This window comes from Blastomyces dermatitidis, assembly GCF_000003525.1.
Source record: "Blastomyces dermatitidis ER-3 genomic scaffold supercont1.6, whole genome shotgun sequence".
Taxonomy (NCBI): Eukaryota; Fungi; Ascomycota; class Eurotiomycetes; order Onygenales; family Ajellomycetaceae; genus Blastomyces; species Blastomyces dermatitidis.
In genome coordinates, this window is record NW_025544779.1 from 215 (window position 1) to 21,823 (window position 21,609).

Consider the following 21,609-nt stretch of genomic DNA (forward strand, 5'->3'; position numbering starts at 1 on the left):
CTCTCTTCAGAGAAAATAGAACCATGTTCAGTGCCTCTTGAAAATGACTGTTGAATTCATCAAAGATGATTAGATAGCTTGCAGACCGGGCTGTGTAGATGTTGTTTTTTAAAAAAATTAGTTATTACAGAGTAATCAAATTGATGATTTACAGAGAAGAATAATGATGATGAAAATATTCAATTCTACTATATTGCAGTTCATCTGTAGAATTGCTGTTTTCTAATATGAACTAGCTCCACAATAATTAGCACATCAAGACTTGTGTGCTACAAAAACATTTTATTTACAGAGTGAAGTGAAGCAAATATATAATGAAAACTCTGGTCATTAAAAGTGAAGAATTTCCTTTTTAAGGTTCTTGACATGAATACAGCTCACTGATTGATGTAGAATTAAGTAAAGCATAATTCATAACATTGTACTATTATATCATCTACTGTTGAGAGTTCGGAGTTTCAGAGATTGATTAACTCTTCTATCAGCAGTGCTGATGATGACTGAGCTCTTTTGTCTCAGTAGTCTATATCTACTCTGTACAGATTCTTGAATAATAAATCACATATCTCATTAACTATCTACTCTGTATAAATTCTTGAATAGATAATATATCTGATCAATTATCTCTCATAGATTCTCAAGAATGAATAATGTATTAAAAGTCTGTATTCACTGCTTATAAAATCAGTCTCTTGATTAATTTATTTCTTTATAGTATTCTATTACTTCTACAGCTGTCTGTCTTCAATATCATACTTAGAGAACTCAGATATTGTAATCTTCTCTTATTATATCTTTTCTATCACTGATTATCTCTTTACACTGTGTAGAACTGTAAATAAATATATACAGTAAAATCAGATTCTTCTACAGTGTAACATGACAGAACCGAAGCAGTGACTAGTCAGCAGTGTCACATAGAAGTAGTTGTTTGAGAAGCTGTATAAGTGAGCTTGACTATCTTGCTTGAATAGTGAGCTCATAGGCTACAGAGTTATTGTGAGAATATCACAGATATGATACTTAGTATACTAAGAAGATTGTATGAGACATGCAGTAACTCTTGTATATATTTCAGTAGAAGAAAAAGAAATGAATCACTGACTTTTTTGATAAGAAGTCAGTATCTAGCTATTCTATATAGACAATGAGTGAATACTCTTCTCTCATTTTATAAGTAAGAATAGCTGAAGTGATATCTCAGCAGTGTCTTATTATCAAGAAAGAGTAATCTGCTGATCTTATATAGAAGCAGAGTTCTTATATTTATTAATCAGATCTTTCTATGATATATCTGAATGATATTATAGAGTAATTGAAAATCAGTTCAGATAGAATGAAATCATTCACATGAAAGTAATAAGCTGTGTGAAACTGTAACAGAGTCTTAACATAGTTAGAAATGTGATAATACTCTCTTCTTTAAGAGCATAGTCTTAATGCTCTCAAGATTACTGAATTAGAAATTATCTTTATTATATAGTAACAGTTATCAACTGATTAACAGTGCATATACTGTACAAAGAAATAGATGAGTTTTTCTGCTGACTAGACTAACTGTGTGACTGTGTCTGAGACCAGAATCAAACTTTACAGTTGTTACATTGCCTAAAAGCATTACTTCTGATCATGATTTGTGTTCATCACATTGATCTCAAATTCCATTATTTCAAATATTAAAGATCTCAGATTTACTTTTCAAATAAAAATCTAGTTCTAGATAAAGAATATATTTGAATTCTTAGTCACATTTTCATTCTGATCTCATTATTGAAAATAGCATCAAATGAGATTATAAAATTATTTCTCACTTACATAATATCATAATATAGTGCTCATTTGTTGAAAATTCAACAGAGAGTATTATTAAATATCATTACTTTTCTAAACACAGATCATAATCAATATCATTTTAATTAAAAAAAAAATGTAAAATACAAAAAATAATAAAAAAATAAAAAACAAAACAACAAGAAAAAATCACAACAAAAAAAAAAAAAAAAAAAAGAGAAAGAAAAAAAGAAGAGACAGAAAAAAAAAGATAGAAAGAGAAAGAAAAATAAAAATAAAAAAGAAAAGAAAAATAAAAAAACAAAAAATAAAAATAAAAAAAAATCAAGATCATAGAGTCACAGCACTCTCAAAATACTCACTTTTCAGAGTCTTTACAATATTCATCACTAATTATATATCTCTTATAGTGAGAGTAACACAGCTGTGATAAGTCATTGTCTTAATATTATCTAATAAATAATCAGTATATATCTATATAAATGTGAATAATTAGAAAATATACACTTAAAAAGTGTGATCAGGGTGAACTCTGCTATCACTTGAATGACATCAAGAACAGAACACTGAAATTAATGATTTCTCTCATTGATTTCACAGACAAGGTATGTGAAGATAATCTTGAGAAATATAAGATTCTCTGACTTCTGATAGAAACAGATCTCACAGAGAGACTCTATTTTCATTATATCAGAGACTGAGTGTTACTAAAAAGTATTACTTCAATGCACATGCACTTACTGCAGTGATTCATTCTCTGCACATGTGACTGAGAGTTGCAGCTTTCTCACACTGCATGACTCTCTCTGAGATGCTGCTGCTGGTTTGCAATTCACACAGTCTCTCAGTTCAGCACACACTGCATATATACAGCCCTGTGTGCTGAGACTGTGTTGATCATTATGATCTGATGTAATACTTGCTTTTCACAGGCCATGTTTCATTTGATTGAAGAGGAGAGGGAATGTGACTGCTGTTTTATTTGAGAGAGAATGAATAATTGAATCTGTGGAAGATAATTTGATTTCTTCTGTATTTGAAATTTGATTAGTCTATACTCTTCAATTTGAGAGTTTCTGAGAGTGTTTTAATAGTTTTCATACCAGCTTGAAATTAGTGATTGATTGAAGAAGAGAAAAGAGAGAAGAAAGAAATAAGAATAACTTATCTTTATAATATGAAAACAGAGAATTGCTGCAATTATTTATTCTAGCAATAAAGATCTGTTTTCTGCATGTATTTCTGATATAGATTATATAATAACTGTATATAAAGAATATCAACAGTGTATGTATTGAATGAAGATGATGTTACTATGCAATACTGTAGCTGTTTCTATACATCACTGAAAGCTGTTAATATTTTCTTTGAGTCTCTTTATATTTGATAAGTCAGTAATATATTTCAATGCACTTCTTCTTTCATCATCATTATCATCATTATCATCACTATTATTATCATTACTATTATTATCATTATTATCATTATCACTATTATTATCATTATTATTATCATTATCATTATTATTATATTATTTCTGACTGTCTCTTCTGTCTTCATCTCTCTTCAACACTCACTGAAATTAATTATATCATCTCTCTTCAAATATTCTGCAGTTCTGCAGATTATCAAGGCGCATGAGTATCATCACAGATTGAAGAAAGAGAAGAAGAAGGTATTTAAGTGAGAGAAGACAGATTATAAGACATATTATAATATCTTGAAGAGACTCTATAAGAGAGTAGAATGATAATGATTTTAAGTAATACTTCTGATAGATTTAGACTGAACTAAGTATAGAAATAATACAGATGATGCTGTCTATGAGAGATTGAAGAAGAAGACAGTGAAGAGTCTCATACAGTAGCAGTGAGATCAGAAGAAGTTCTGAGAATAATTTGAGATTAAGATAAAGAGAGAGAGAGAGAAGAAGAGTGTTACTGTAAATAAGTAACAGTAGAAGAAGATTGAGAAGATGTTAAAGTGAGAGATAAAGAAGTCAAAACTGATAAGTTTTTTATTTATTAAGAGATAATGATTTTTGATAATACTTCTGTTCTCTAATTGATTAGCAGAAGCTGACAGAGAAGAAGAGAATTAAGGCCTTGTTCAGATCTCAAATGCACTTCATGATTCAGAATATTGAGAAGACAGCTCTGCTCTCTGAGCATGTCAATCTGCTTACTACTGAGATGGAATCTGAGGCAGCAGATCAGGAAATGCAGGATTTTGAGATACAGGTTGACCTGGCTGAAGGGAAGCAGCAGAAACCCTTCTCTGAGAAGGCAGTAGAGAGAGATTTTGAGATGATTATCATCTCAGATGAGGAGAAGAAGAAGAAGAAGAAGAATGAGAAGTGAATTATGAAGAATGATAAGAAGAATGAGAAAGAGAAGAAAGATGATGAATAGAAAAAGTTTTTTTCTTTTTATATTAGTTAGTTGTAAGTTCATAATTATTAATAATTGAAATTAATTTTGAGTTTTTAAAAATTATTGTACAAGTTATAATCAAGTCAGGAACAATATATATATATATATATATATTTAACTATCATGATTCACAAATCACTATAATGTATAAGTATCAACATTTTTTCAACATTGATATTCACAATATTAATATATTTTTAATAATATTATTTGATAATACAATTTAGTAATACTCTCTTTCACAATATTAATATATTTCAAGAAATATGACAGAGATTAATCAAGATTGTTTATTTACTTTTATACATTGATGATATTCAATCTGAGTTAGTACTAAAATTATAACTAAGTTAAGAAATAAGATTATTTTCTCTTATATTAATTCTTCTTATACACATCAGTGATCAGTTATTGAAAATAAATTATCATCTTTCTTAAATTATTATCATGTCTTCTGAATTCACTTCTTTCACTTCTTTTACTTCTATTGAAGATTTATAAACTCTTCAAGAAATCACTGTGAATTACAAAGTCTATATTATTTACAATTCAACACAGAATACTCTCTTTCAATTATAATAAATAATCACTTCATTCTTCACATCTGATTTCAGGTCACAAAATTTATGAAAAACTCAACACAAATATCAAGATAAACTATGAAATAATTATTAACAGATTGTATTATAGATTATTGAAGAGTTATCTCTCTATTATAATTACTGCAACTTCATTCAGAAATATTCATTATAAACTGATTATAACTCTGAAGAAATTTTCTGATATCTGAAGTCATCAGAATGCAGACAATAAAAGAAAAATAATCAGAAAATTACTACTGAGCTGATAAGTTACTCTATCAGATAATGATTTTTGATAATACTAACTTTCTAATTTGAAGAAAATTATATGAAAATGACTCTGTATCAGTACTCTGATTTCATAACTCTTATCTAATAACTTCTGTGAATAATTACTTTGTATGTGTATATCTCTGAATCTTTCTCTTTAATCAATTGAAAACTCTGAATTCTGAACACTTCTTCAAATACTTAATTTAAATCTTCATATTTCATATCAATTCTGTCTTCAGTTCAATCTCAAGATATACTATAAAGTTAATATATAATATCTAGAATCAGAGTTGAAGAATCATTGAAGAGTGTCTCTCACAGTAAATGTATAAACTAGTACAAATAATCTTATATTTATAAGAGTTATATATTATTATATTGATGAGAACTGAACTTATTGAGAGATATTAATTGAATTTGAATCATTGATCAGTAGTCATACTGAGAATTATATGACAGAGATATTAATAACTATAATTAAAAATGACTATTAAGATATTAGTCTCAGTCTTCTTACAATTATAACTGATAATACTGTGAATAACTATACTATGATGAAGAGCTTGAAGTAAAAATTGACTTTGCATTTCTAAAATGATAAATAAGGTCATATTCTCTGCATTGCTCATGTGATTCAACTTGTAATATAAACACTGATAAAGAATCTTAATATCAAGATGAAGAATAATAAGATGACTGATTCTTGAAATAAGAATAAGATGAAAGTGATTACTCAAGTAACTTTTGCATTTACTTTGTAAAAGATAATGTTTTTTGATAACACTTTTTAATATTACTTTTTAATAATGCTTTTTAATAACACTACTGTTAATTTTAAATAGATTGACTAATAATTTAAATATCATAGATTTGAAACATTGTTAATGCAATTTATATCTCTTCTAAATAATAACAATGATTTCATGATATTTAATAAATAAACAAATCAGTCACATCACTGAATATAATACAGAATATTAGAATATAATGAAGTTCAATATATAAGATAGCTATTCAGACTCTTCAATTATATCAGATAATTGATCATTGAGTGTAACACTCTGATTGAGAAAAGATTCAGATATTGAAACTTTCTGATATAAAGTGAACTCAGTTGAAATATGTGATTGATTTACTGTTTCAGTTTTATAAGATAACAAAGACAGTCTCAATCACTTATACATCAATACTGCAGTCAGTCTGATGAGTGTATAATAGTTTATTTACTCATCTTGAGAAGCAGTTGAATCACTCAAAAAGAAATTCAGTCTGAGATAATACTATAGTACAGGCTATTGTTACTGCAAGGAATAAACTGATATATTATTACAGTAAAACAGAACAATCTTTTACAGAGTATTATACTGTAGCAGCTCTACTAGATCTCTTCTATTAAGTTAACATCTACACTTCTCAAGATTGAATAGAGAAGAAATGAGACTCATATGTTAAATTAGTCTGAGACTACTACAATGTCAACTATCAGAGATTTGAACAAGCAGATGTTCAAGATATGAAGACAGTGAAATACAATTCTCTAGTAAGTAACAATCTTTGATAACACTTCATATCATATAGAACTATAATACTAACTTTGAAACAGAACTTGTATACATTAATTGCAATCAAAAATCAGATAAAACTATATACTTATAAAACTGAATTTAACTGCTATCTTTAAGATGATCTGATGAATTTACACATCAAATCAATTCTAGAGTTATGAAAAATTATTGAGAGTATATATTCAACTGTTGCACTGATAATACATGATATTCTGACAATTTCATTGACAGAGATGAGAATGAAGTGAAAGTTCAACTCAAGTCAAGATATTTATCACTATCACTGAGAACAATTATAAGAAGAAACAATCAAGAAACTCATGATTATAAAACATGAAATTATCAGACAGTTTAATACCTCTGATCACAGTATATCAGAGAAGTGTAGTTTTCATGAGAAAGTGAAGAATAAACTTGCACAAGAATGTATTTAGTTATTTCATAAGTATTATCAATAATCATTATCAAATTCTGATTATATAAGCAATCACTGAATGAACTAAATGAGACTGATTTTAATCTTCAGTCTCAGTTCTATTCTGATTTTGAAAGAATGATCATTTTTCACAGTTTATTCTGAAAAATTACTTCTATTTCACTGTTCTTGAATTAAATCTGGTCATTTTTCACATCATTTCTCTCAGAAATGGTTCATTTTCAGATTTTTTTGAGGCTTGATTCTGGTGAGACTCATGTCAAGAAATGTATGAGATCAGATCAAATGAAATCAAATGTGAAATTCATAGTCTCAGTGATCAGTCTACTGCTGACTGTGTAGATCTTTCTTTTCTCATCTTCATTCAATTTAAACATGTAGTAAGTGAGTTTCTTATATATTGATTTAAAATGTGAAAAACATAGTTAACAAGTGACTTGCAGATCTCTCAATATATTCTGTTCTATATATGAAATTCTCTGCAAAAGTAGTGTGTTTTTAGAGACATAGCTAACAGTAGTGACAGAATTTTTCAAAAAGATCTCTCTCTTTATAAAACATTTTTCTTCTCTTTCTCTCAATTGTAACAGTGAGTGCATGAGAGTATCATTCTTGAAGAATAATAAAGGACTTATTCTGACATTTTCTAGTGAATAAATGTCTTCATGATGCGGCTGCAGCCTCTGTAGCCGCTAAGAAAGTCAGGTTGAAGGCAGAGATGATGTCAATGAGCCGCAGGAGCATCACTCTCATTGCTACATCTTCTCCTGCTTCTCTCACAGCCGCGGTGGTAGTTGCTGTGCCTTGCAGTGAGGTGTCATCTCTTCTGCTGACTGATGCATCTGTGTTCAGTTCATTCCCTGCTCTCTCCACCGCTGTTGCAACGCTGTTCCCTCTCTCAGTCAATACAGTAGCATATGACTCTGTGTGATCATTCAGAGAGAAATCTGGAAAGAGCTTGATTTCAGAGACAGTGACTCTGAGAAGCTTAATCTGTAGTTTCTCTCCTGCAGCATGTCTGAGCCCTGCTCAGAATACTGCTAAGTTGAGTCTGCAGAATTCTGCAGTTTCTTTATCTTCTCTCTGTGAGAAGGCTTCAGTGCAGTCTCTGACTGATACTACTACTTATCTACACTATATTAAGCAGCTGAAGAAGAAGAGAATTCTATACACTTACTTCTTCTCTCACTTTCATTGTTTCTGTTATATCTGCAATAATAACTTCTATCTCTCTGTAAGTATTATCTACTCTATAAGAAGATATTGTATTAGCTCTGACAAGAAGCTCAGATACTCAAGCAGTACAGAGTGAGAGTCTCAGAGCTTTAAGTATTAACAGATTCTATCAAGACTAAGAAGATCTCTCTTACTTATCTGTAAAAGAAGATAAAAGTATGAATCTCTGAGATAAAAAAACATCTCAGAATAACTGATCTCAAGAAGAGATCAGCTGATATCATTATTAAAAGTGCTATAAAGATTAATCACTGATTGAAGAGAATCTTACTTTAATTAAAGCAGATAACTGAGATACTTTATAAATTAATAAGTTAATACTTTAAGCATCTCTTATACTCTTCTATAGCATGCTTCTCTGCAGTGCTGCAGTACTAACTTCTCAGTAGATAAAGATATCAGTGTCAGAGACTTTAGCAGTGAAGAATGAGTTTGATAAAGATATAGTTATTAATAAGTAGACTCTGAGATTTCTTCTTTTTACTTTTTCAGCAGGCTGTAGCCTTATTAGATTAGCAGCAGTCTGCAGATCAATTAATATTAATCTTTTTTATTAATTTTAAATATTTCTTTCTTTTCTTATTAACTGCTTCAGAAATTTTATACTTGTATAGTCTTATTAAACTTCTAAAAAATTCTTTAAAAGAAAATAGAAGAAGAGTGCTACAGAGTCTATAAGATATCAGCTCATTATTACAAGATTATCTCTAAAAAATTCTTTAAGAAAAATAAGAAGTCTTTAAGTAATATTTCTTACTCAATATCTCTGATGTATAACAGAACAGTCTCTACTAGCTATCTTATAACTTATAATCTCTTTCTCAGCATTTTTCAAATACTCAAGCAGTTCTCATGAATTCTCTGATAATGAATAATCTTTTTATTTAATAAGATATTGAAGCTTACTGTAATATATTCACTTATTTAATATTTTCTTTATAAGATATTTGATATCACTCTTAATCTCAATATTATTCAGCTGAGACAGCTTCACTCTGAGACATTGCTTATAGAGCTTTAAATAGAAAATGTGAAAAATAGAATGAATTAATTTCAATTCTGTGAGTAATTTCAACTCATATGTCTACTTACTTACTACTCTTATTATCAGAAAAGATTCTAGTCATCACTCACTGAGCTTCTTATATAATCTTATTATCTTGATATTCTTTGCTGAAAGTAGTACTTAATTCTCTATTAAAAACTTCATTGAAAGATATTTTTAATTATAGTATTTTATTTATTACTTCTAAGTGTGATAAATATCTTTTATCATCTTCTTATAAACTTTGTTTAAAAGTTTCAATCTTACTTTTACTTCTGATACTGAGAGATACTTTATTCTCTATATCTATCTGATATTCTGACTGTCTATTCTCTTCTTTGAAACATCATCTGTAATATCACTGAGTAGTGAAGAATTATATTTATAATAAGTATAGAAAGAAGATATCTTTAAGATTACATTCTTTGTATTATTATATATAAATTCAGTAATTAGAAGATGTTTGAGTCAATTATTCTGATAATATAAATAGAATGCTTAAAGATGCTGTTTTAGTATCTAATTCTGATATTCAGTCTGATTATCAGTCTGCAGATGAAATACAGTACTGAGAAGACATTTTATTATAAGATGATAGTAAAAAGCCAACTAGTATTTATTATTATTATTATTATTCTTCAATTATGAATGTATGCAGTCAGAGACTATGACATCTACCTGAGAACTTTAGTTCTCAGGGTTTTTTCTATGTCTGTAAAGTTAACTATTATACATTTATCAATTTCAGATATGCAAAATCAGAAAATTCCAGCCTAGAATACAAAAACTGTTTACAAATTGCAGTGTTTTAACATCTTTTGATACTTTGAAATCATTTGACAATATCATGACAAAAGAAAAGAGAAAAAGAATACAGTCTCAAAGATAGACACATTAAATAGATAGATAGAAAGAAATTGAAAGAAAAAGATAAAGAAAAAGATAATTATTATTATTATTATTCTTCAATTATAGATGTATGCAGTCAGAGACTATGACATCTACCTGAGAACTTTAGTTCTCAGGGTTTTTTCTATGTCTGTAAAGTTAACTATTATACATTCATCAATTTCAGATATGCAAAATCAGAAAATTCCAGCCCAGAATACAAAAACTGTTTACAAATTGCAGTGTTTTAACATCTTTTGATACTTTGAAATCATTTGACAATATCATGACAAAAGAAAAGAGAAAAAGAACACAGTCTCAAAGATAGACACATTAAATAAATAGATAGAAAGAAATTGAAAGAAAAAGATAAAGAAAAAGATAAAGTAAAGAGAGACTATAACAAAACAAATTATTAAAAGAGAGTGTATAGCTGTTTTAACAGACTATATCTGATTTATTTTCTCCTCTTCATACTCAGATAATTCTGAATTTAGTCATTTTCTTATAGCTGCTTGAGTTTCTGATAGAAAGTCTATTAAGTATTTAATTCCTGTCTCAGTTGAGAATAAGAATCTCATATTTAATTGATTTAAATCATACTTCTCTTTCAATCTGGCTCTGAGACTATTGTATAATGCACAGTGCATTATAATATGCTCAGAATTCTCATTTATATTGCAGAATGAGCATTCTATTGAGTCAAATCTATCATCAAATCTTTGTATATAAGATTTAAAATAGCCATGTCCTAGTTTCAGCTGTATTATAGATGAGAATATTTTCTTTTTACATTTAATTGAACAAGATTTCCACTTGGATTTTGTTTCAAATCTTGAATAATGTATACTCTTCTTTTATTTCTGCCAGCTTTCATTTCACTTGTCTAAACAAGATTCTTTTATTTTTCTCTTTATAAAAGATCAGGACATAATTTTTTGAATAGATCTGCTTAATTCTGCACTCTTTTTTACAGCTGAATCAGCCAATTCATTACTATGAATATTCATGTGAGCAGGAACTCAGTGTAGATGAATTATCAGCTTTGATGATCTTCTCTTTTGAATTTTCAAAACAGAGTTTAAGATCAGTTCAAGATTCATTTGATCATTATGAATCTGACTATTTCTAAGTCTTTTTAAAGCAGCTTGACTATCAGAGAATATCCATGCCTCTTTCAAACAATTTCCTCTTTTATGAGATTTTATTTCAATGAGTTTGAAAGCTTTCACTATTGCAAATAGTTCAGCATCAAAGACTTCACATTCAGAGCCTAGATTCCAGAAATCTGAGATAAAATTAATATTATCTTCAGTATAAGCAATGCCTGTGTCTAATCTATTCAAGTTCTCATTTTTTAAGTCATCTGAATAAACCAGAATAGAGTCTTTTATATTGATTGTAGAAATTCTCTTCAAATGCTGTTCATATTCTTTCTCTTTTGATAGTTCACTTATTTATAAGTCTATAAGAGATTCAAGCTTTTCTCTTCAGAGAGATAACTTCTCATGATCAACTTTTTCAACATTTAAAGAAGAAAATTGATTTTTAATCAGAGAGCATAGTCTGTACAGTTGAGAAGACATTTTCTTTGAAGAATTATTTTCATTTCAATTAAGAAATCTATTCCAATCCAGTTCATTTCCAGAGTTAATTGATGGAAATGAAGAAGAGACTCTTTCTCTGATTATATAATTTAAGCTCATCTTTACAACTCTCAGAGCATAGTTCATACAGGCCTTTTCAAATCTAATAGCAGAAGAAGGAATTGAAGCTTCAATTTCCATTGCTTTAATAGAAGATGATTTGAATGCTTTCAGAATTCTTCTCAAGACTCTGTTTTATAGACTTTGAAAGAGTTCAGTGTAATTCTCTTGATTATTTCACCAAACTTGAACTTCATAATCAGCTACTGATGTGATACAGGCTATATATAACTGTCTCATAGCCTGAAAGAATAGACCTCTCTCTGTATTTGATAGTCTGATTATGTTGTTCAATAGTCTTTCTGCCTTGACAGTTCTTTGTTGAATGTGATATTTAAAATTCAACTTGGAGTTTAATCATACTTCTAATCATTTGACATTTACACTGAGTTTAATCTCTCTATTTAAAAGAGTTAGAGATAGTTCTTTCTCATTGAGTCTAGAAAAGAAATGAATTAACTCAGTTTTATCCATATCAAATTGAATTTGATTGATATCTGCTCTAACAAAGATTTTCTTTGCAGCTTCTTCAATTACTTTCAAATTCTCTTTGATAGTTTTTGAGCTGTAGACTAGACCAATATCATTCATATAACTCAGAGATTGCACTATTCTCATATTTCTATTTTTGAATAGATATGCAGTGTATATTGCAAATAAAATGAGTGAGATTGAAGATCCCTGTGATACTTCTATTTTTATCTCAGTCTTGTCTTATTTCATTCCATCAAAGAAGAGTTGTATAATTCTTTTAGACATAAAACAGTTAACTCATTTTATTAGAGAAAGTGGCAGTTTTAATATCTTCAATGTCTGAATTAACTTTGACTTTGAAACATGATCAAATGCTCTCTTTATATCAATAAAAACTGCAGTTGAGACCAGACTCTCATGCTTTGCTATTTGAATATCATGAACAACTGAGAGAACAGTGTCAATTGCAGAACACTGTTTTCTATCTTCTATTTGTTCACTGAATAAAAGAGAATCATCTATAGAGCTTATAAAAGATAGTTGAGTAGCTATTATCTTTTCTAAAACCTTTTCTAAACAGTTCAATAGAGATATTACTCTATATGACTTAGAAATTGAAGTTTTTCTATTAGGTTTTGCAAGAATCACTTCAGTGGCTTCTCTCCAGCATTCAGAATGATATTCATTTTTCAAGAGATTGAAAAAGAGCTCAAAATATTCATTCTTTAAGTAGGAATATGTATTTTGAATAATCAAGTGATTAATTGAATCAGGATCTGCAGCAGTTTTAACAGAACTTGAGAAGATAGCTGACTCTAATTCATCTTGTGTAAGATCAGACCATTCTCAGTCATTTTCATCAATGTAGTTGAGAAGTGATATATTCTCTTCCTCTGAATCTGAATCTGAGTCTGATGAGTTCTGAAAGAGAATTCTCATGAAAGCTTGACATTTTTCCTCAAAAGAGTTTGCTGTATATGATTCATTCTGAAACTCATATTCTAAGACTGGAAGTTTTGCTACACTTCTTGTTTTAGTATAGTTAAAAGCTTTAAAAATTTCCTTCTCTTATGCTTCTTCAAGAAATTTATTCCAGCAGTCTGTTTTAGCTCTTTTGATATCTGAAAAATATTCATTTCTGACAGCTTTGAACTCTTCATCAGATATTACATCATTTTTTCAATCTCTTCTAGCAGTAGCTAATTCTTTTCTTTTAGATGAGATATTCTCATTTCATCAAGATTTTGAATACTCAGAAGATTTTCTTTTTGAAATATTATCTCTAACACTTGTTAGAATAATAGATGTAATAAGCTTCACTCTATTCTCAAGCATTTCATTTGAGATATCTTGACCAGAATTCCAATATAGCTCATTCTGTCTTTCAGATTTTAGCAGTTTTATGCTTTCTTCAACTGCTTTTCAATCAGCTTTTTCAAAGTTATACTGATTAGAGAGAAGAGGATTTTCACTCATTTGTTTTTCACTCAGTTCAATATCAAATTGAATAATCTCATGACCTGATCCTGATGTCTCATTTGAATCAATAAACCAGTTTACAAGTCTTCTTTTCATTAGATTTTGTGATATGAAGATTAGATCTATAATAGACTTCTGTTTCATGTCTTTTCTAAAGAATGTTTATTGATCAGACTTATTAATCAAATCTATTGAATGCTCAAAGATTCATTCAATCAGATTATCAGCTCTCACTGCTCTCTTGCATTCTGAATTTCATCAGGGATGATGTGCATTGAAATCTCCTGCAATTATAGAGTTTCTTGATGAAGTTATATTCAGAAATCCTCTATCAATTGTTCAGATATTGTTATTTTTCTTCAATGACTTTTCATTATAGATATTTATAAGCTGTATAGTATCAAACTCATTTTCTTTATCTATAATATCACTCACCAGAATATCAGGGTCAGACATGATATCAAATCTTAGATTAAATTGATATCTTGATCTCTTTCTTCCATAGATCACTACTCTTGACTTTATCTCAGACTTTTGAGGTAAAAAGCAGTAGTAGCTTGAATGAGAAATAACATATTTTTGCTCAGCATCAAAATTCGGCTCCTGAAGCAGTATAAAATCAACTTTTTATTCAAATGCAATTTGAAGACAAGAATAAATACAATTTGAGTTTCTATTCACATTATTTTGAATAAATGTGATTTTTAAAGAGTTTTTAAACTTTTTTTGTTGTTTTTGTTGTATATTCATACTAAAAGAGAGTAGAGTAGAATCTAATCACTATCATCAGATAGTAGATTATAACTGTTCTGAAAAGTAGAAATCTCAACTGCTTGCATTATATCTAGTTTATCATCAGAGTCATTTCTCAATTCTCTAATCTTAACAGAAGTTTGAGGATTCAAGTTCTGTTTACATTTAGCTGGAGAGTTGAAGTTTGAAGACTTAGATAGTTGAGAGTTTCTTCTTTTTGAGCTTGCAGTTGTGAGTTTACTGGCTTGACTCTTCTCTTCAGTTCTAGATTGACTTTGAGCTTCATCTTTTCTCCAGTTCTTTTGAGTTCTAGGAGTAAACATACATTCTTTTGAGCTAGATGCATGTTTTTCTTTGCAATTAGAGCACTTAAGCAGAGTGTGTTGACAAATTTCATCTCTTTTTGAGCATGTTTCACATTTATGCTCACTAGTTTTGTGATCTCTGGCACAGAATGCACATTTTGAGTCTCTAAAACATGAGATTGCAAAGTGTCCATATCTTTGACAGTTTGAACACTGTGTTTGAGCTTTGAGATTCATCCTTGAGTCTTTATATTCATGAACTCTCATTTTCAAACCTGCTACTCTTACTTCAGAGATCTTTGACTGTTCAAGTGTTTTTATATATACTAGAACAGAGGCATTTCTCCTGCTTTATCTGAACTCAATTGAATTTAGTCATACAGGCTCCTTTCTCAGTTGAATAGAGTTGTATTCTTTCAATTCATTTTTGAGAAGTAGCATTCCTTCTTCACAGTCAAAAATTTCAACTGAAATATTATGAAGAATGAATTTATCTCACTTTTCATCTCTTTCAGATAGAATTGTTGTGTTTAACAAAGATTCTACTGCTGACTTTCAGAGATTCTCATTCTGAATAAGGAATTCAGCACTGAATTCAGGCATTGTAGTCAGAATAATGAAGTTTTCAAAGAATGATAATTCAATTGAAGCTATAACTGATTTTTGAACTTCAATATCAGTCATTAACTGAGAAAAGAACTGCTGATTAATTTCATTTCTGATTCTGAAAATGAGATTTGAGTTTAGCTTGTTTCTTTGCAGAATATCCTGATTTGAGACTTTGAGAATAAGTCTTCTATTTCTGAAGATTTGAAAGTTTTTCTCTTTTTGCATTTTCTTTTTCACTTTTCTATGAATAGAGGCATGAGCAGTATTCTTCTCAGTTTTCTCAGAATTTTGAGCAGGTTTTGAGACAGTAGGTTTAGAGACAGCAGGTTTAGAGACAGCAGATTCAGCTGCTTGAGCATATGTTTTCTTCTGATTCAAAGAAGAAGAAGAAGAAGAAGTAGAAAAGAAAGAAGAGTAAACTGAAGAGTCAGTGATTGTATTAGAAATTTTCAAAGTTTTTTGAACTGTGTTTGAAATTCCAAGTTTGAACTTGATCACTTTCTGTAGTTGTCTAGCCTGAGCATGAAGAATTAACAGAACTTCTTCATTCATCTCACTCAGACACTGCTTTCCAAGAATTTTACTTGCTTTTTCAAGTTTCTGTATTTCAAGAACTTGTTGTTTCTCTATCTCTTCTTTCTTTCTTCTCTTCAGAATTTCAATCTCAGAAATAGCATTTGAGAAAGTATCTTTTTCCACATCAACTGAGTGTACTTTTGAACTCATTATTCTTACTCAATGAAAAGTTGGTCAGACTAATTCAATTGAGATATTTATTAAACTCTTTTGAATTGAAAAGTTGGTCAGACTGTTTCAATTAAGAGGTTTCTAAGTCTGTTTTCAATTGAAAAGTTGGTCAGACTATTTCAAAAGAAGAATCACAGACTTTTGTGTATAAAACACCTGATTTTTTTCACACTAGTTCAGTAACTAGGTTAGATTTTTGAAGAGAATCTAATAAACTAAAATTGATTTTTAAGATAAATCAATAAAATCTTTACAATCTCTTTCTTGGGATACAGTGAGGAAAAGTATGATATCAATTGATAGTAAATCAGATGATATGACAGTTTTTGAGAGAAAAACTGACAAAAAATAAATCAATTTTTTGAAGAGAAATTGATTAAAACTATTCAATTTTATTCTAAATTATTCAATTCTCCTCACACAACAGGTGTGCAACTCAAATCAGTTAATAAAGAGTGTAAAAAAGAATTAAGTATTAATGAAAGCTCTTCAGCCACTGAAAAAGTAATTCTTACTTAAAAGAATATGAAATTATGATAGAAAACAACTCTGTTTTTAATTCTTTGTAAGAATATTGTGTAAAACCCAGAGAAAAACACCTTACTTTTTTAAGAGAAGTAAAAAACTATTTCTAAAATCTTTTTTTTGCATTAACTGCTGCAGAAGAATGAGATAGAAACTGCTAAGATATGCACTACTGTATACTCTCTATCAAGACTTTCCCTCTTCAGAATCTTGATATTATAGAGAATATAAGTCTGTTTCTATATGATAATATAAATATTGTCAGCAGGATGTAGAGAAACTGGTTATTTATATCTCAAAATAGAAGACTTTGTCAATGATTATATCAATATAGAGTTAATTCTCAAATTCAATAGAAATCTAGTGTTGCTGTTCTCAATCCCTTGCAGAATCTATTGAATATTGAGGTATTAAAACTAGATTTAATATATCTCACTGTGCAGGGATCAAAGGCTCAGTCAGACCTTGGAGTATACTGATTTTATAGTTGTCGTGTCTGCCAATTATGTATTGAGTACAGTTGCTGAGGTATCTTTTTGTACTTTTCTGTCAGGGATGGGCCAGATTGAGAGGGGTGGTACGAGGGCGAGACTTGGCGTTGATGTTCAGATACACTGAAGACAGACCGCGGAGGTTGCACTTCAGAAGTGGCCGTTGGTTATGTGCTTGATATTATCGCCGAGGTATCTTTTTGTATTTTTCTGCCGGGGATGGGCCAGATTAGGAAGGGCGGTACAACAGTGGGACTTGGCGTTGGTGTTTTGGAACATCAAAGATGGACAGGGTTTTCGCGGAGGTCGCTCCTCAGATATCTCCACAACTACAGATCGGGGATCTTCCAAAATCGAGAAGATTGGTGCATATGGCTAGGTCTCTTCACCTTACAATTTGTATGGCACTTTGGCCCGGGGTTGTGGTGTGGTAGGGGAGAACGGGGGATACTCCCACACAGGAGTTTTGAACAACGTCCGGTTCACGTTTGGCTGGATAACTCCACCACCACACAGGGTATGCGGTCGGCGATGGGGTCAGAATGCTCGTATGATCGAGGGCTTTTCGATGGATCTATCGGCGGGTAAGAAAAAGATAAAGTAAAGAGAGACTATAACAAAATAAATTATTAAAAGAGAGTATATAGCTGTTTTAACAGACTATATCTGATTGATTTTCTCCTCTTCATATTCAGATAATTCTGAATTTAGTCATTTTCTTATAGCTGCTTGAGTTTCTGATAGAAAGTCTATTAAGTATTTAATTCCTGTCTCAGTTGAGAATAAGAATCTCATATTTAATTGATTTAGATCATACTTCTCTTTCAATCTGACTCTGAGACTATTATATAATGCACAGTATATTACAATATACTCAGAATTCTCATTTATATTACAGAATGAGCATTCTATTGAGTCAAATCTATCATTAAATCTTTATATATAAGATTTGAAATAGCCATGTTCTAGTTTCAGCTGTATTATAGATGAGAATATTTTCTTTTTACATTTAATTGAATAAGATTTTCACTTAGATTTTATTTCAAATCTTGAATAATGTATACTCTTCTTTTATTTCTACCAGCTTTCATTTCACTTATCTAAACAAGATTCTTTTATTTTTCTCTTTATAAAAGATTAGAACACAATTTTTTGAATAGATCTGTTTAATTCTGCACTCTTTTTTACAGCTGAATCAGTCAATTCATTGTCATAAATATTCATATAAGCAGGAACTCAGTGTAGATGAATTATTAGCTTTGATATTCTTCTCTTTTGAATTTTTAAAACAGAGTTTAAAATCAGTTCAAGATTCATTTAATCATTATAAATCTGACTATTTCTAAGTCTTTTTAAAGCAGCTTGACTATCAGAGAATATTCATATCTCTTTTAAACAATTTCCTCTTTTATAAGATTTTATTTCAATGAGTTTGAAAGCTTTCACTATTATAAATAGTTCAGTATCAAAGACTTCACATTCAGAGTCTAGATTTCAGAAATCTGAGATAAAATTAATATTATCTTCAGTATAAGCAATGTCTGTGTTTAATCTATTCAAGTTCTTATTTTTTGAGTCATCTGAATAAATCAGAATAGAGTCTTTTATATTAATTATAGAAATTTTCTTCAAATACTGTTTATATTCTTTCTCTTTAGATAGTTCACTTATTTATAAGTCTATAAGAGATTCAAGCTTTTCTTTTCAGAAAGATAACTTCTCATGATTAACTTGTTCAATATTTAAAGAAGAAAATTGATTTTTAATCAGAGAGTATAGTCTGTACAGTTGAGAAGACATTTTCTTTAAAGAATTATATTCATTTTAATCAAGAAATCTATTTCAATTCAGTTCATTTTCAGAGTTAATTAATGAAAATGAAGAAGAGACTCTTTCTCTGATTATATAATTTAAGCTCATCTTTACAACTCTCAGAGTATAGTTCATACAGGTCTTTTCAAATCTAATAGTAGAAGAAGAAATTGAAGCTTCAATTTTCATTGCTTTAATAGAAGATGATTTGAATGCTCTCAGAATTCTTCTCAAGACTCTGTTTTGCAGACTTTGAAAGAGTTCAGTGAAATTCTCTTAATTATTTCATTAAACTTGAACTTTATAATCAGCTACTGATGTAATACAGACTATATATAACTATCTCATAGCCTGGAAGAATAGACTTCTCTCTGTATTTAATAGTCTGATTATATTATTCAATAGTCTTTCTATCTTGACAGTTCTTTATTGAATGTGATATTTAAAATTCAGCTTGAAGTTTAATCATACTTCTAATCATTTGACATTTACACTGAGTTTAATCTCTCTATTCAAAAGAGTTAAAGATAGTTCTTTCTCATTGAATTTAGAAAAGAAATGAATTAACTCAGTTTTATTTATATTAAATTGAATTTAATTGATATCTGCTTTAACAAAGATTTTCTTTACAGCTTCTTCAATTACTTTTAAATTCTCTTTGATGATTTTTGAGCTGTAGACTAGATCAATATTATTCACATAACTTGAAGATCACACTATTCTCATATTTCTATTTTTGAATAGATATACAGTGTATATTGTAAATAAAATGAGTGAGATTAAAGATCTCTGTGATACTTCTATTTTTATCTCAGTCTTATCTTATTTCATTTCATTAAAGAAGAGTTGTATAATTCTTTTAGATATAAAACAGTTAACTCATTTTATTAGAGAAAGTGACAGTTTTAATATCTTCAATATCTGAATTAACTTTAACTTTGAAACATGATTAAATGCTTCTTTTATATTAATAAAAACTGCAGTTGAGATCAGACTCTCATGCTTTGCTATTTGAATATCATGAATAACTGAGAGAACAGTGTTAATTGCAGAACACTGTTTTCTATCTCTCATTTATTCACTGAATAAAAGAGAATCATCTATAGAGCTTATAAAAGATAGTTGAGTAGCTATTATCTTTTCTAAAATCTTTTCTAGACAGTTCAAAAGAGATATTACTCTATATAACTTAGAAATTGAAGTTTTTCTATTAGATTTTATAAGAATCACTTCAGTGACTTCTCTTCAGCATTCAGAATGATATTCATTTTTTAAGAGATTGAAAAAGAGCTCAAAATATTCATTCTTTAAGTAGAAATATGTATTTTGAATAATCAAGTGATTAATTGAATCAGGATCTGCAGCAGTTTTAACAGAACTTGAGAAGATAGCTGACTCTAATTCATCTTATGTAAGATCAGGTCATTCCCAGTCATTTTTATCAATATAGTTGAGAAGTGATATATTCTCTTTCTCTGAATCTAAATCTGAATCTGATGAGTTCTGAAAGAGAATTCTTATAAAAGCTTGATATTTTTTCTCAAAAGAGTTTACTGTATATGATTTATTCTGAAACTTATATTCTAAGGCTGAAAGTTTTACTACACTTCTTGTTTTAGTATAGTTAAAAGCTTTAAAAACTTTCTTCTCTTATACTTCTTCAAGAAATTTATTCCAGCAGTCTGTTTTAGCTCTTTTAATATCTGAAAAATATTCATTTCTGACAGCTTTAAACTCTTCATCAGATATTATATCATTCTTTCAATCTCTTCTAGTAGTAGCTAATTCTTTTCTTTTAGATGAGATATTCTCATTTCATCAAGATTTTGAATACTCAGAAGATTTTCTTTTTAAAATATTATCTCTAACACTTGTTAAAATAATAGATATAATAAACTTCACTCTATTCTCAAGCATTTCATTTGAGATATCTTGATCAGAATTTCAATATAGCTCATTCTGTCTTTCAGATTTTAACAGTTTTATACTTTCTTTAACTACTTTTCAATCAGCTTTTTCAAAGTTATACTGATTAGAGAGAAGAGAATTTTCACTCATTTGTTTTTCACTCAGTTTAATATTAAATTAAATAATCTCATGATCTGATTCTGATGTCTCATTTGAATTAATAAATCAGTTTATAAGTCTTCTTTTCATTAGATTTTGTGATATAAAGATTAGATCTATAATAGACTTCTGTTTTATATCTTTTCTAAAGAATGTTTGTTGATCAGACTTATTAATCAAATTTATTGAATACTTAAAGATTTATTCAATCAGATTATCAGCTCTCACTGCTCTCTTACATTCTGAATTTTATCAGAGATAATGTGTATTAAAATCTTCTGTAATTATAGAGTTTCTTGATGAAGTTATGTTCAGAAATTCTCTATCAATTATTCAGATATTGTTATTTTTCTTCAATGACTTTTCATTATAGATATTTATGAGCTGTATAGTA

The 21,609-nt window shown here is 29.0% G+C and overlaps 2 protein-coding genes across 2 annotated transcripts; one reads left to right on the forward strand and one right to left on the reverse strand.

Moving 5' to 3' along the window:
* Positions 1 to 3,863: 3,863 nt before the first annotated feature.
* Positions 3,864 to 4,151, forward strand: BDCG_17170 (uncharacterized protein; the record flags this gene model as incomplete). The annotated part of the gene is made up of 1 exon (XM_045426316.1): positions 3,864 to 4,151. A coding segment is annotated over one exon (288 nt), but the record flags the coding sequence as incomplete, so codon positions are not given.
* Positions 4,152 to 7,741: 3,590 nt separating this feature from the next.
* BDCG_17171 (uncharacterized protein) lies at positions 7,742 to 8,273 on the reverse strand (the record flags this gene model as incomplete). The annotated part of the gene is made up of 2 exons (XM_045426317.1): positions 7,742 to 8,071; positions 8,256 to 8,273. The coding sequence occupies 2 exons, from the start codon at positions 8,271 to 8,273 to the stop codon at positions 7,742 to 7,744; spliced, it is 348 nt and encodes a 115-aa protein (XP_045281346.1).
* Between the last annotated feature and the right edge of the window lie 13,336 nt (positions 8,274 to 21,609).